At 39.4% G+C, this 15,972-nt stretch overlaps 1 protein-coding gene across 3 annotated transcripts in view; it reads left to right on the top strand.

Moving 5' to 3' along the window:
• The window catches only part of LOC140894935 (tropomodulin-3), a 43,388-nt gene extending 27,837 nt beyond the window's left edge, over window positions 1–15,551 (top strand). For 2 of the 3 annotated variants that reach the window (XM_073303861.2, XM_073303862.2), the window contains exons 4-11: window positions 454–576; window positions 1,239–1,328; window positions 2,725–2,855; window positions 4,923–5,030; window positions 6,247–6,390; window positions 9,250–9,394; window positions 10,726–10,795; window positions 12,196–15,551. In XM_073303861.2, coding sequence (XP_073159962.1) covers window positions 454–576; window positions 1,239–1,328; window positions 2,725–2,855; window positions 4,923–5,030; window positions 6,247–6,390; window positions 9,250–9,394; window positions 10,726–10,781 — 797 coding nt within the window. In that variant the 3' untranslated portion in view covers window positions 10,782–10,795; window positions 12,196–15,551. The remainder of the gene's footprint in view (window positions 1–453; window positions 577–1,238; window positions 1,329–2,724; window positions 2,856–4,922; window positions 5,031–6,246; window positions 6,391–9,249; window positions 9,395–10,725; window positions 10,796–12,195) is intronic. The other variant, XM_073303864.2, reaches the window with a different exon arrangement.
• The last annotated feature ends 421 nt before the right edge of the window (window positions 15,552–15,972 follow it).

Genomic DNA, 15,972 nt, shown 5'->3' with positions numbered 1-15,972 from the left:
TGATGTCAGTCAGTCACTGTAAATCCTGAAGCACTACTAGAGAGGTGAATGTAGAGAAAACTTAATATAAATGGAAAACAAAATATTAGCAAATATTTATATTGCTTTAAAAGATGAATATTGATGGTTGGGATACCACATTACTTACAATGCCAGATCTTCATGTTTGTTTTCCCATCACCGCACCCTCCAACTCTCCAAAAACAAATTAGGCAGAAATTAATTCCAGCATACTTGACCAAATCAGCCCCTTTGCCGTTAGCATTCTTGGGTTTGGTGGGCTGATTTCAGTCTTCTAGCTAATGACGGTTCATGCTTGTTTTTATAAGGCAGTAGTTCAGGCTGGAGAACTAAACTTGTGTGTGTATATGTGTAATATGGTGAGATGAGTAAAACTGAATAACCATATAATCCAAAGGAATTTCAGACTCTTTATTTCTCCCCTACACACAGGGAAAATATTTATCCCCAAACAGAAGCCTGTACAGTCTTTCATAGAAGAAAAAGTCTCTCTTGATCCAGAACTGGAGGAAGCTTTGACAAGTGCCACAGATACAGAACTGTGTGACCTTGCAGGTTAGTTTTTGAAGCATGGGTGTGTTTGTGCATATTCATAAAAGCCTGATCCTCTGTAGTAAATATTACTGTATCTTTGTCATCTGAAACCTGGCAAAGCCTGAAAGTCTTTACTGCTGCATGAAATCTAGTTGTCTTAGAAATTGAACCATGTCATGTTACACATTGGAGGTTTGTAGAAAAAGCATTGCACAAATTATCTCCCCGCATACAAAATATTTCACCATTTTATTGTTTTTTGGGTCTGAAGAAGTAAGAAATGGGTTAAGCAAGGTCTTCCCTCAAACTGACAGCTTTTTTGAGTAAATGTGTGTTACATCCCTTCCTCAAATGTGGGAACGTGGTGCTATATGCCTTGTAAAACTAGCTTTAGACTGACAAAGCAGCAAACAATGTAATGATATATGTGGGTTGAACTGCACACTTGGCTGTGGTGTATGATGTCTATTGGTGGGATTTTGATGGCTGTTTTGAAAAGGGGCAGGCCAAATAGAAGTAAAAAAGCTCTCAATGTCTTTAAATTATTAGAATTAGTAAGAAAATGGCAAACACTTTTCATTGAACAGCTGACATTTTCCAACCAGATGCAATTATTAATCTCTCAAATATTCTTCAGATTCTGAATTTAAACAGCAGGGAACAGTAAAATTCTTCTCTTACAGCTATCCTGGGAATGCACAACTTGATAACAAACACTCAGTTCTGTGACATAGTAGGAAGTAGTAATGGTGTCAGCAATGAAAGCTTCACAGGTGAGTATTTATAGTCAAGATCTAAATAAAAACCTGTGTACAATACCAAGTATCCAGTCATTTTGCTACTGCAGCATAAACTGTGTAATACGTTACACTTATATTCTTGATACACAAAAAGCATTTCGTTTCCAAGTCAAAGGTAAGCTTGTATATAAAATGTAAATTGTTAGATGAGCTGTGGAAAGGGTAGAAATTAATAAAAAGAGATAAAATATACTCACTTTTTGTAAAAGTGGAATGAATGAATATGTATTTTATTTGTGATTGAGTCTGGGTTTTAATATTTTCTTTTGTAATCCAATTCCCATCTGTTTTTTCAAAAACCTGTTGTGAATGTGACGGAAGGACTTATTTTAAAAAAAAAAAAAGTTACTGTGTGAAAGTATGGCCAAAAGAGGACAGCATGGTGTGATGTTTCTTGGTTTTTGGCAGGATTGACAGAGGATAAAAGTTTTTGGCAGATGACTAGTTGACTAGATGTAATAACTAATGTGTACCGTTTATTACACTTAATATGTCAGATGGTGTCAAGATTCCTTCCCCACTCTGAACTCTAGGGTACAGATGTGGAGACCTGCTTGAAAGACCCCCTAAGCTTATTCTTACCAGCTTAGGTTAAAAACTTCCTCAAGGTACAAACTTTGCCTTGTCCTTGAACCGTATGCTGCCATCACCAAGCGTGTTAAACAAAGAACAGGGAAAGAGCCCACTTGGAGACGTCTTCCCCCAAAATATCCCCCCAAGCTCTACACCCCTTTTCCTGGGGAAGGCTTGATAAAAATCCTCACCAATTTGTACAGGTGAACACAGACCCAAACCCTTGGATCTTAAGAACAATGAACAATCAAGCAGGTTCTTAAAAGAAGAATTTTAATTAAAGAAAAGGTAAAATAATCACCTCTGTAAAATCAGGATGGTAAATACCTTACAGGGTAATCTGATTCAAAACATAAAGAATCCCTCTAAGCAAAACCTTAAGTGACAAAAAGACACAAAAACAGGAATATACATTCCATCCAGCACAGCTTATTTTACCAGCCAGTAAACAAAAGGAAATCTAACGCATTTCTAGCTAGATTACTTACTAACTTAACAGGAGTTGTGAGGCTGCATTCCTGATCTGTTCCCGGCAAAAGCATCGCACAGACAGACAAACCCTTTGCTTTCCCCCCCCCCCACCCTCCAGATTTGAAAGTATCTTGTCCCCTCATTGGTCATTTTGGGTCAGGTGCCAGCGAGGTTATCTTCGCTTCTTAACCCTTTACAGGTGAAAGGGTTTTGCCTCTGGCCAGAAGGGATTTTATAGCATTGTATACAGGAAGGTGGTTACCCTTCCCTTTATATTTATGACAGATGGGCTCTTTTGATTCATGTTCCTTGTCTTATGTTTCAGATACCGTAAAAGGTGAAAGGATGATACCATTTTCAGATGAACCACCAAATCCCACACATGTAGAGGAGAGTTTGCAAAGGATTAAAGATAATGACTCTCGTCTTGGTGAAGTTAATCTGAACAATATAAAGGTAATTGTTGGGAGGCTACAATAACTGCATTGTTTTTCTCACCTAAAAATAACTTTTCAGTGTGTCTTTTTATAGGAACACAGATTCCAAGGCCATTGTGATCATCTTGACTGACCTCCTGTGTGACACAAGCCATAGAGCTTCCCCAAAATTATTTCTTTTGATCTAGAGCAGTGGTTACCAACCGGTCGATCCTGGAGCCTGTGCTAATCGATCGTGATTTCTGGCCTCTAAAAGTCCAGCTGCGCAGCAGGGCTCAGGCAGGCTGCCTGCCTGCCTGCCCTGGCCCCACGCTGCTTCTGGAAGTAGCTGGCTGCTGGCACGTCTCTGTGGCCCCTGGGAGGGGGGATGTGTGTGAGGGGGGCCTTGCATGCTGTCCCCAACCCTAGCACTATCCCAGCAGCTCCCATTGGCTGGGAACCGGCCAATGGGAGCTGCAGGGGTGGTGTGGGCAGTGCATGGAGACCCACTGCCCTCCACACACCCCCAGGTACTGCAGAGACGTGTCAGCAGCCAGCTGCTTCCGGGAGCAGCATGGGACCAGGGCAGGCAGGCAGCCTGCCTGAGCCCTGCTGTGCCATAACCGGGAGCTGTATGTGGTAAGGGCCTCCTGGCCGGAGCCTGCACCTCGCACCCGCTCCTGCACGTCTGCCCCAGCAGTCTCTCCCAGAGCCTGGACCCCAACACTCTGTCCCAAGCCCAGAGCCCCCTCCTTCACCCAAACTCCCTCCCAGAGCTTGCACCCCTCACTCCTGCACCCCAACTCCCTGCCCCAGGCTCAGCCCAGAGCCCCGTCCCACACTCCGAACCCTTCGGCCCCAGCCCAGAGCCTGCAGCCCAACCCCCTGCTCTAGCCTGGTAAAAGTGAGTGAGGGTGGGGCGGAGGGAGCGGGGAATGGAGTGAGCAGGCAGGGCCTCGGGCAAGGTAGATTCTGGGTTGATCTTAAATTCAGAAAGTGATCTTGTGCTTAAAAAGGTTGGAGACCACTGATCTAGAGCGTATATTTGAAAATAAATAATCCAATCTTTGTCTTAGTTTTAGAAGTACACAACTCATCTTTGATAGGCTAATTTGTAAATGCATCAATTTTTCCAATAAATGTGTGGGGTATGTGATCTCAAATCAAACTTTGACCTAAAGTTTTTATTTCCTTCTGTTCACGGAGGAGTGTTATCAGTATGGTTATGAGAAACAGAGTGGTGTTTGTATATAGTATCTTACTGTGTTGTCATATAAAAGATGCTGGTGGTTATGGTTATTTCTGGTCATAAATGTGGCGGTCAAACTTTTAAAAAATTAAAATAGAATATTTTTTTAATCAGATAAATCAGAACAGAATCATAACATTTTTGGCAAGCAATAAATAACCCAGGTTTCTTATTGCTTCCTCTAACAGCAGAAAATTGGATGGGGAATTTTGTATAGTATATCCAGCATAACCCTTGGGCATTATACACACCTGTAAAATGTACACAAAATGAGTTGCAAATTTCTTAGCAGTGTCAGACCAAAATCATTCTATTCAGTTTTAGTACACCAAACCATATTTCTAACTCTAAATTAGCAGTTCTTCCTGAATTAGTGTAACAGAACAGAGATAACCACACTTCAGTAATTGGATTTACTAAGTGTTCAGAAGTAGTTTCTATTTATTAATTCCATTTCCTCATTAGTGTTTCTCAGATTGTGGAATATGAAGAACTTAATGAGATACTGATTAATATGCAGACACACATTTAGTAGAGTATTCAATTTGTATACTTGTTCTGGTAGCTTTTACATATCAAGATATTCTAGTCTAATTCTAATGTGGTACTGGCTTGAGTACAGTAAAGAAAGCGTATTGGTAATTTGAAAAGGCAAAGAGTCGAGCATATGATTTTGCCCTTCATCCGCATCCAAGCCTGTGCTGTGGGACTTGGTTATTGATACCAGTAAGGGAGAACTGGTAGCCCAGTATATTTCTCTGTAGAAAGAGATAATGGGGAGGAGCTGAGTAGAAAAAAAATCATTGTAATGGCTATAATGTAATGTACAAAATGTGTATATTTCATTTTTAATTCAAGAACATCCCAATTCCAACACTGAAAGAATTTGCTAAGGCTTTGGAAACCAACACCCATGTGAAGAATTTCAGCCTTGCAGCGACTCGAAGCAATGACCCTGTTGCTGTTGTAAGTAGGCTCTTGTTGTGGGTTGGGAAGTGGGGTTGATTTGAACTGAAAGCTGTCTAAACATCCTGGTAATGCAGAGGATGAAAACAATTTTTCCCCTTACATCCTGAAGTTAAAGAAGCTTTGACAGCACCTACTAGAGACACAAGGTGGGTGAGATAATATATTTTATTGGACCAGCTTCTCTAGTAAAATATACTGCCTCACCCACCTTGTCTCTCTGAAATCCTGGGACTGACACGGCTACAGCAACACTGCGCTAAAACTACTAGATGAATGGGAAGTGGTTCTTCAACTCTTTCATTCTAGACCACTTTGTGAGAGAGCCTCATGTGGACCCCATCCCTTCCCAACAACCAGTCCACCACTGCTCAGTTGTCAGTTTCAGTCCATGAACCTGTGGTGTATGCAGGACTCAGTTTGAAGAACCATTGTGTTAAGGTGTCACAGTTCAGGGCAACTACACCTGTATTCCTCCTCTTTGGTCCAGCAAAAGCCCCCACTCTAGGCTTCAGGCTCCCCTGGCTGTCATCTCTCTTGAGGGGAGACACACATCATATTCCTTTTTAACCGGAGTATTTCCAAGTTGCATATACATCTGACTATTCTGGGATATCCCAGCAAGAGACAAAATGGCATTTTCCAACCAGCTGTAATTATATGTACTTTATTGGCGATTGGTGACTAAAAGCAGGTCTCTAGTATTTTATGTGATCAAATGGGCAGAGATTATTAGTATTTTGAAAGTCAAATGTCCTGGCTGTATATCACTCAAATCTAATTTCACCTGCTAGGCAAACAAGAAGTTAGTTATTAATCTTTACTATTGAACAGCTTGTATTTCATTGTGTGCTGTGGAGGGTTTTCTGCCAAGGCTTATAAAGTGGATTTGGGCCAATGTGCTAATTAGAGATAATTTATATTCTGTGAAGGTTTTTAGTTTGCAACAAGTGTAAGATGCAGGCTGTTTCCTAATTGTGTACCATACAAATGAAAACTTGTTTGCATTCGAAAAGGCTGATTAAAGATTCTCTCCTCAGTCTCAGATGAATGATAAAAGGCTGGGAAATTACATTAAGAACCTATAAAGTGTTGCCGATTTTGGGCAACATCCACAGATGGTGTAAATTGGTATAGTTCCGTCTGGTCCTATATGTTAGGTTTACTGTAGTACAATTTGCTATTTAATTTTCATTACTTTTTCCTGCTTTTCAAGGCTTTTGCAGATATGCTGAGAGTGAACAAAAACTTGAAAAGTCTAAATATAGAATCAAATTTCGTCACTGGGGTTGGCATTATGGCACTGATTGATGCACTAAAAGAGAATGAAACCCTGACAGAGGTCAAAATCGATAACCAGGTAAGTGAAGCTATAATAAGATTATAGCTGAATTATTTGTGCTCTCACTCTAACAGACTGATCCACCTTTAAGAAAGCAGCTGCTGATTCGTGACCTTTTCAAAAAGTATTTTAATTAAAAACAAAACAGTTCTGTACCGAAATAAATGTAAACATTAGTCTCTTCCTATTCTTTCCTCAAGTGGACACTTCCATCCCTTGAGGAAGGTGGACTAAATGCCTCTTGGGAAATGGGCTGATTTTTTCATCACTTATTCATTAATTTCTTAACATTCAAATAGTTTCCCCAGCAAGCAATGGGGATATTTGAAAATGAAGAATTAGGATTTAAAATAGAGCAGGAAGAGATGAACCCATGAAAAATAAATGTTCTATTTCTATGTAGTTTATATGGTGATTAAGGGTAGGGGAAGAGAAAAATAGTATGTATACATTAATGTATGTACAATATTTTTAAAACCTTAGCTGTCTGGTGGAGCTCAGAGCTGGCTAGGTGGAAGTCTCCTCTCTCCCCTCCCTCCCCCCAACCACCCAAAATAAAAAGATCAAGGTGGGGGGGGGCGGAAATCAGCAATACTTAAAATAGCTGAGAGATGCCTTTAAAACACAGGATGAAATGGAAGAAGACTGGGCTGGACAGGCATTATCCTGTCACATGGCTTCCCTCTCTATCTTCCAGTGGTGGGGGTAAGGATACTTTAGCGAGCCATCCCGCTGGATGGGATGTAGAGAGCATGCGCCAAAGCCTGTTTTTAACACGTGTTAGCTGGGCAGGGTGAACGCTGGGGGGAGGGGAGAGGAAATCTGTGGTTCGCTCTGACCAGCTAAGACATGTTAAAACACAACATGCCATGTCTATCCTAGGCAGGCCCGGCTCAAGGCACCAGCAAATCAAGCAGGTGCTTGGTGCGGCACATTTCTAGGGGTGGCATTCCGGCGCCGGCCATGCTGCCCCTAGAAACGTGCCTCAGCTCACCTCCGCCTGCTCCCTTGAGTGCGTCACCGCCTCTCCGCTTCTCCCCTCTCCCGCGTGGCAAGCCTGGGGAGGGAGAAGCCGAGTGGCAGCGCACTTGGGGGAGGGGGAGGCGAGCTGGGGTGGGGAGCAGTTCCTCGCTCCCCCCCCACCCCCCTCCTGTTACTTCCTGCGCTCCCCCTCCCACCCTCGCTCACCTCCGCTCCGCCTGGTCCCCTGAACGCGCTGCCTCTCCCTCGCCTGAGAGGGAGGGGAGAGAAGCGGAGCGGCGGTGTGTTCAGGGGAGCAGGCGGAGCAGAGGTAAGCTAGGGCAGGGGGTTGTGGGGGAGGGGGGGAAATGCGGCATGCCTGTGGGAGGAGGGAGTGCCGGGGATTTGGGGAAGGGGTGGAGTTGGGGCGGAGCCAGGGGTGGGGGGGGTGCACAAAAAAAAGCGGGTGCAGCCAAAAATTTTTTTTGCTTGGGGCAGCAAAAGTCCTAGAGCTGGCCCTGGTCCTAGGGTTTTTAAATGTTTGCTAACATGTTTTAAAACCAGACTTTTTTTTTACCTTTGTCTAGAGAGAGCCTCAGATATCAGAGCAAGAGATGGGGCTTATTCCTGTTCTGAGGGAGAATTCCCTAGGGTCTCTTAAACTTCTCCAAAACAGGATACCTAAGGAGGTTCTCGAATTCCTACCATTTTAGGTTTAAGTACAAGTTAGAGAAGCTCCTGTCAGGGATGGTGTAGGTACGGCAGGGCATTGGACTACATGGCCTGTTGAGGTCCCTTCCAGCCCTTCATTTCTATGATTTCTATATAATTATAGTTCTATTCGTTTAAGAATAGACTTCCCTTTTGGGTAACTGCTGGGCTTGGCTTGGCATTCTCAAGTGAGGAGCATGAAAAATTGAGGTTAACTGCCCTGTAGATTCCATTGCTTGGAATAAAAAGAACAAAATATTCTTAAATATTTAGTTTAATATGCTGCTGGTGCTCTTTAAAATGAGTAAACAAGCTCATTTAACTAATAAGCAATATAAAGAATTAAACTGTAGAGTATATTCTGCAGTTTCTATGTGAAAAGTTTTAGCCTAGAACTGTCCATGTTCCTAGGCAGTCTTGTAATTGAAACACGTTATTACAGCAGAAAAACATAATTTGATATGTGCCACTTCTTTTTTGCATCTTAATGGAAGTAGTCAGTCTTTTTTGCCTCTTAAAATTTTGTTAACATACTTTCTTGCCAGTGCTCTAATTAAACACTGAGGGATTCTGGTTATTACACAGAATTTGTTAAACTACTACTCTGTGGTGGCAGAGGGGGAAAACTTGCTTTTAATGGGTGAGCCTAAATAAACCTCCTTAACTGAACTCTCATGCTGGTTTGAATAAATTTTTTCTGATCCATTTTACCTTTACAATGTTAGTCCACCAGGTCCAGAAATGTCCCTAGCTACTAGTATCTTACTAGATGCTCCACGCTAGGTATCGTTCTGGGGATTTCCTGTTTGCTGTGCTCCAGGACACAGTACCTTTTAGGAAACCCAAGAGCATAGGGAAACTTGCAAGAGTGCCACCATTAGGGCCAACAGATAGGCCTCAGACAATAAAATATAGAGGGAGCCAACAATGGGAAGGAGAAGAAAGGCACATAACTAACTGAGGGGTATGAGGCTGGGGCGCTTCATAAATTTGATTTAAAATTCAAATAGGTATCCACTTTAAATTGGTGCTAAGTTAACTTGGTGATTGGTGCTTAAAATAGAGAGACCAGTAATCTGAACTTGTCATGTCTTTCAAATCAGTAGATGTAAAGAGGACTACTTGTCACCTAAGTATACTAAAAATATTCTAGGTTTTTGTAGGAAATGAATATGAATATATTGAAGTTGTAATGTTTGTTAACAGAGGCAGCAGTTGGGAACACCTGTAGAAATGGAAATTGCCAAAATGCTTGAGGAGAACACAAATATCCTTAAATTTGGATACCATTTCACACAACAGGGGCCACGAACCAGGGCAGCTGCAGCTATTACAAAAAATAATGATTTGGGTAAGACCTCTCTGGTAGACTGTTGAATGAACTAATGGCACAGATAGTGTTTTTGCTTTGTGTTTTAATTGTGTCCCGATACACAAATAATTCTACTCCAGTTTTCTCCTTTACTTTGAGTCCTACTCTCCTACTTTTTTCCTCTCTTAATTTCCCCCTTCAGTTTTCACACTCTCCAGGCTCCCAGGCTAGAGTCCAGAATTCTTCAGTATTTTCTAAAACTCAAAAAAAAAAATAAGAATTCCAGACAGGACATAAGCAGAACATGCCTTACAGTTTCATATACATTTGGCTTTGCCCTGGATAAGATTCAGTATTTCTTTAAAGGATACATTGAAATTACTAATTTTTAAAAAATAAACATTAAATTTAAAAGTCTCTTCTGGAAGGGGTTAGCTCCTGGATTCCAAAAGGATGAAGAGTACTTTTGATGGTGGATTTGTTCTGACAGGCATAATAGAAAAAATTAACAAGAACCCTGTTACTTGATCATCCAAACCCATTGATTTGGGTTGGTGGGTAGTTGCCTAAATTCAAGTAAAGGGCATATCCCCTATCTTGCAGCCACTGTGAACTGGGAGGCCATGCCACCCCACCTATTGTTTATTACCCCAGTGGAGAGACTAAATTTAATCCCTATTGCCAGGGTGCCAGGACACATCACCACAGATGTGGCTAACTAACTGAATCAGGAAGCTTGAAGCTTAGTTATGAACATAATGTGAGAACTCAGGTAATGCATTATATATACCTACACTAAAGCCTCCAGCTAAATAACAATAACTAAATTCCCCTCATTAAATAGAATTACCTTTTTTTATTCCACCCCCCACTAAGTGGTATTCCTCTTTCTGGTTACACATCCACACACCCCATGGTGCAGGAGGGGTATCTCTTCAGGACAGGAAGTAGGGCAGGTGCTTGCCAGAATAGTTTCTAAGGGTCCAAAGAAGCTCAGTGGGGGACCTGTTGAGAGCAGAGGCCTGAGGTGTTTGAGAGGCTGGTGATATGTCCAGGGCCTCCCATTGAGGAAAGCTGTTTGTGGGGAAGTTAAACAGCTGTGAAAGACTGAGGAGAGAGGAACAGGAGGAAAGATATAATTTTGAAGGGAGCAGGAAGGCACCGGACATATTACATAGCTACCTCCTGAAATGGCCTACATTTGAGAACAATTGATTTGATCTTTTCTCTGTATCATCATATTTCAAGTGCTTCTCTGGTAGTTGTGAACTTTCTTCTTTTTCACCAGTTCTGATTTTAGCATTTAATTGCTGAAAATCTATTTCTATGTTTTCTATTGATATCTTGCCTTTTTTTTCTTGCTTTCTTAGTCTGGAGTATACGAATAAAATTTTCTGCAAAAGCCTTTTCATCTCTCCAGCCTTGAAGCTACAGAGACAGGTTATTGTGAATACCCAGTTGGGTATTGAGCTCTGAAATTGAAATGTTTAGTCTCATATCACTGTCTTTGTACGTTTCTTCTGACAAATTGTCTACATCTTTTCTCCCCATGTTTCTCTCATGCTGTCCTGCACCCCTGTTCTTGTTTGCCTGAGACCCTGTGCCAGTTTATTTCTAACTGCATGATTGGACTACAGTGAGATGGCCCAATAGTATGAACCACTTCATCTGCTTTTGCGATAAAACTAAAAAAAAATAGAGATGAGTGTGCGAGAGAGAGCCTAAGAATGCAACAGTTTAAATATCTGTAGGTTACTTTTTAAATGAGTAGTACGTTTTAGGCTTTGATGGTAGGTCTCTGTAAGTACTAAAACTTGTAAACTCCATATTTGAGCATTAGTGGAGTATCTTTTCTAGCAGTGAAAAACAATTATCCCACTCTGATTTTACAATATAGCATTAAAACTTTTCAGTTAATTAATTTGAACCAAAGCTGAAGATAGACAACTTGGTTTATATAAAACTGTAACAGATATATTAATAAAAATTATAAATTTATCATGTGATTAAGTATTTAAACCACTCTTAATATTGGGTGGTTTTCTGCAAATATATAGTACCTTCTAATTAAAAAAAATGTGGAAACATCCTATCTAACTTGAGGCTTTTAAAACTCTTAATCCACTTTCAAATCCACTATATCTGCTCAAAAAAGAAGTTAATTTAATTGGGAAAGAGAAAATACAAGACAAACTGATTATTTCACTTATACACTATGTAGAACATCAGGGTTTTACTTTAAACATTAAGCGTACTCCAATCATTCAGTCAATACTGCATATTCTTTAACTGTAAATAGCATGTGAGTTTTAGTAACTTTATTCACCAATTTTTTGTTCGTCCCTTGTGTAATTTATTATTTTAAGATATCTGAAAATTTATTCACTCTAATAATGGACTGAAGATTATCCGATTACTGAACATGAGTTAATATTGTAAAGTTTTTTTACCAAGTCTTTGAGTGTTCTGAAGCTTTTGTATATTCCTAACTAGAACTATAATTAAGCACAGTGCTAGAGAATAGTACATATGAAGTCAAGAATAACTGTTAAATCTGCTCACCATATTTCAAGTGATATGACATTATTATACCCTAATTCTTACCATGTAAATCTTAAATTGTTCATGAGTATCGAAATAAGGTACTCAGAGTTGCTAATAAGCAAATTTGAAATGATAAATAGTGCTAAATGTTAATTAACTGTTTGGAATGAAATTTTACATAGCTGAAAGAATTGTGGTTTAAAAGGTTAATGACTACTAATTGTCCTGTAAGCTGTTGAGATATTGTGGAAATCCCTAAGAAAGTTATTGTATTTTCTTTTTTCTTATGGACACAGTTCGCAAGAGAAGGGTTGAAGGAGACTACCAGTAAACCTTGCTGCTGCTAGAATTGCATTGTGTGAAGATTTCAGAGGTCCTCCAGGCGCATCTGCTAATCATGGGTGTTGGCAATCTCAGACTTCATTTACTTGGGTAGAAGGGAAAAGACTGGAAACCCCATTCCTTTTTAGTAAAGTTATGTTTAGATCTGTGTGGTATGCATCACGTATTTCATTTTGTGACATAGTAACTGCACTAGACTTTGCAAGATCGTTTTTTTTGAGAACTTTTTTATATTCAAGACTTTAGCTATACTTTCCACTAAAATAATGTAAATTTTGTAATCAGTGGAGTAGTTGTCTGTATTCAAAGAATGATACATGAAGGGATCAATGGGCAAACAATGGAGTATGTTTCTGATAGGAAAGCTGGGGTTGGTTATTTAAATGGTAGGATTTGTATATTTTTGAGAACAATGTTTTAGAGAAAAGGGATTCTTAACACAGAACAATTGGACTCTTATTTTGTAGCTATTACTTCAGCCTTCTTGTTAATATACACTGAACTTAAATCTTTCACAGCTGTCACAGTTGCAGTTCCTTTTTGTCTTGATTCAATAATATGCTTTATTGATACTTTGATAAAGCTCGAAAGTCATCCCTTTTCTGATGAAAACGTGAATTGAATAAGGGTTGTTTCTGCTCTCCAATACATTTGGAGGAGAACTAATTAAAAGACGAGGGTGGGTGTCTTGAAAAATCAACATCTGTACTAAACCAAAAAAGCCTCCAAAGGAGCTTACATTTCTGAATATTCTAAAAGACTGTACTTTGTTCTGATACGTTTAAACTGGACATCTTTAGATTGACTTAGTACATTCATCAGCATTGTTTTAGATTATATTCTTGTATAAAAATGTATATCTAAATACCTTAAATGACATAGGAGTTTTCTAGCAGTAATGAACATGCATTCTTTAAGAAATGCTGATAGTATGCTTAGGAAAAGCAGTCCTGTGCAGCTCTGAAATCATATACGTAATCTCCTGTGGCGGGTTGCAACTGAGAAATTCTGTTAAACTAAAAACAGCTGTCAACCATACTTCCTGTGAAATAGTGACCACTGTACTAGACGGATCTTTACCTTCCACTCTGATGAAGGGTCCTCTTGTTCCATCATCACAACGTGTTATGCAGAAACTTAACAAATGTAGTATCTAATTTGCTTTGGATATTAGATCCATGCTGTTATTCCAAGCCATTTATTTTAAAGAGAAATATTTAGAGCTCTTTATCTAGGAAAACAAATTAGCAAACAAAAGTCACTGCAGTTTCCGTACATAACAGCTGTGGACTCCTTTGTAATATTACGAAACTTAGGTTTTATTTTGATTGTGCTATTTTTGAATTGCACTATACTTGATTGCACAGTGTTGACCATTGGACCATAACAGAAGTAAAAGCATGTTCTAAGGAATTGGACAGTCTACTTACAGTGACTTGTATAATTCAACTGACTTAACTGTCCAGTATCCATAAAATTAACATAAATACCATAAGTTTTTGTAAAAGCCATATATAGGTGGTGTGGAGAAAAATGAGATTTTTGTATCGTGCTGTACGTAGAGTTTTACAATGTACAAATTTTTCTTTAGAATAATCCCCTATTATTGTGCCCGCTTCTGTGCTACTACAAATCATGTTTTAGGTCTTTAAAAAATACAGACTTCAATCTGAAAATGAATTAAAATTTTATGGCAAGTACACAGCGACTTTTAAACTATAGTACCTTCATTGAAGATATAAGTAATTAGGCTTTTACAAGGGTGGAAAGATGAACTATCATTTCAAAATTGGAAATATTGTGGTTAATTCTGAATAAACATCCGTGTCTTATGGCCTAAAAGACATGGATGTAACTGTGTAAAAATGAAAGGAAGTTGAAATGAATTCTATTGAAAAACCAAAGATTTCCTGCACTGCACATTTTTGAATGAACAGAAATATGATGGTGTTGGTCATAAAGACTCCTTTTGCCTTTGGTTTACGATATTTAAATTTTTTACATAATTTAAGCAGACTTTGTTGTGTGAATGCTATCCCAAAGTTTAAGTTCTTATACATTTACATGCAAACATATATTAAAAGCTAAGTGTTTTTTCAAGAGATGGTGCTATTCAGGTGTGGCCAAAACATGGTATACATGTATTAAGTTGTCTGAAACTATTTTACGGTGCCTAATGTTTAAAACACCAAGGAATCATTTTTGTATCAAATAAGCAGGCTGTAAAACCTTCTCTTCCTTCTGTTGTCAAAGGGTTGCATATTTATAAAATCTAATTTTTGTAATATCTGTTTGATTAGCCTCTAGGCAAATTAGCCAGTTACTTTATATTTGTAACTGAAGATAGAGGAGGAAAATGAAAGGCGATGAGGTGGGGAGAGAATTGGTAATGAAAAGCATTTTTTCTTCTCTACGCTACTTGTTTGAGTTATATCTGGCTCACCAGTGGCATAAGTGGAAATCAGTGGTTGGTTGAAGACGTAGTGGTCAGGAGTCGGGTCACAGTTGAAAGTAATGGGTATCTTTGTGCCAGATCCTTAATAGCATTGCCCCAGTGAAATAAATTTAGTAGCTCTGTTGTGAACGGCTGAGGCTAGACGCGTGGTGGCAATCGTAGCAGAGAAATCAGACAGATTGGACATGGAGAATTAACCATAGATGCTTGTCCCTCCAAGTTAGGTTTGAGGCACATTTGGCAGGGCAATATGAAGACGCTTTAATTGCTGCCTGTAATTTACCTTGCGTGTGGATAAATGAAGGAGTCCAGTCTCCAGAGCTGTCAAATACCATAATCCAACTCAGCAAGCAAAGCTGACTTTTGATTTACTGGCTTCAAATATATAGTAAGGTCTTGGGTATGATGAGCTCATATTTTATGGGTGGTATTACTTTAGCAATAAATTACCATAAAAACCAGGCTGCTTTCAAAAAAGAGGTGGTGATTATGTGCTTTTTTTTTTAGTCTAATTGATTCATGGTTAATTCACTTTTTTTGAAATATGCACTAAATCTGGAAAATCAAGTAACCACACATTTTGTTGATAGTTTTGGGTTTCATTCTTAATACACAGACTCATGGACTGAATATGTTTCCCAAACATTCTGTAAATTATCTACTTTCAGTTATACTCTAGAGAGATGCCCTCATCATCTCCACAGCTTTTTGTATGAATAATGCTGTTTGTAAGCTATGAATTACAGAGTCTGTTAAGTTTAAGTTTCCGTTGAGGAAACATGAATTGAGTATTTTAGCATATCAGCACTGTATGCTGTCAAGCTGTATTACATTAAAAATTCTGAAACCTCAAAATATTATTTGTTTGGTTTTTTTAACAGAGCACTAATTTAGCAGAAAGGTGAAGCTGGCATATACTTCAGGCTCCTGCTTGTACCTTTGCCGTTGGGAATGCTTGGGCCCAAATGGCTCTTCTGGAAGTCAGCACCTGTCATTGGCTATAATTTGATTTTCACATGGGAAAAATGTTAGCATACGGCAGAAAATAACAAATAGTGGCAAACTGTTGTCAACCCAGTTTCATGCACGCAGCTATTTAAGCCTATGGACTAGATTTGTTTTAGCTTCTGCTGGGATAAAGTAGACTGCAGGTTCCTAGCAACACAAAATCTGCAGCCCTGCTGGGGAACAAGCTATTTGTACTCTTTCCCTCTGCCTTGGGGATCTTAGAACTGTGGGCTCTGCTAGCCAACAAATAGAGCTTGGCTTGGGACGA

The sequence above is a fragment of the Lepidochelys kempii genome, chromosome 10, assembly GCF_965140285.1.
Source record: "Lepidochelys kempii isolate rLepKem1 chromosome 10, rLepKem1.hap1, whole genome shotgun sequence".
NCBI classification, from domain to species: domain Eukaryota; kingdom Metazoa; phylum Chordata; order Testudines; family Cheloniidae; genus Lepidochelys; species Lepidochelys kempii.
Note: the sequence above shows the minus strand (reverse complement) of the source record. Positions and strands in the feature narration are given on the sequence as shown.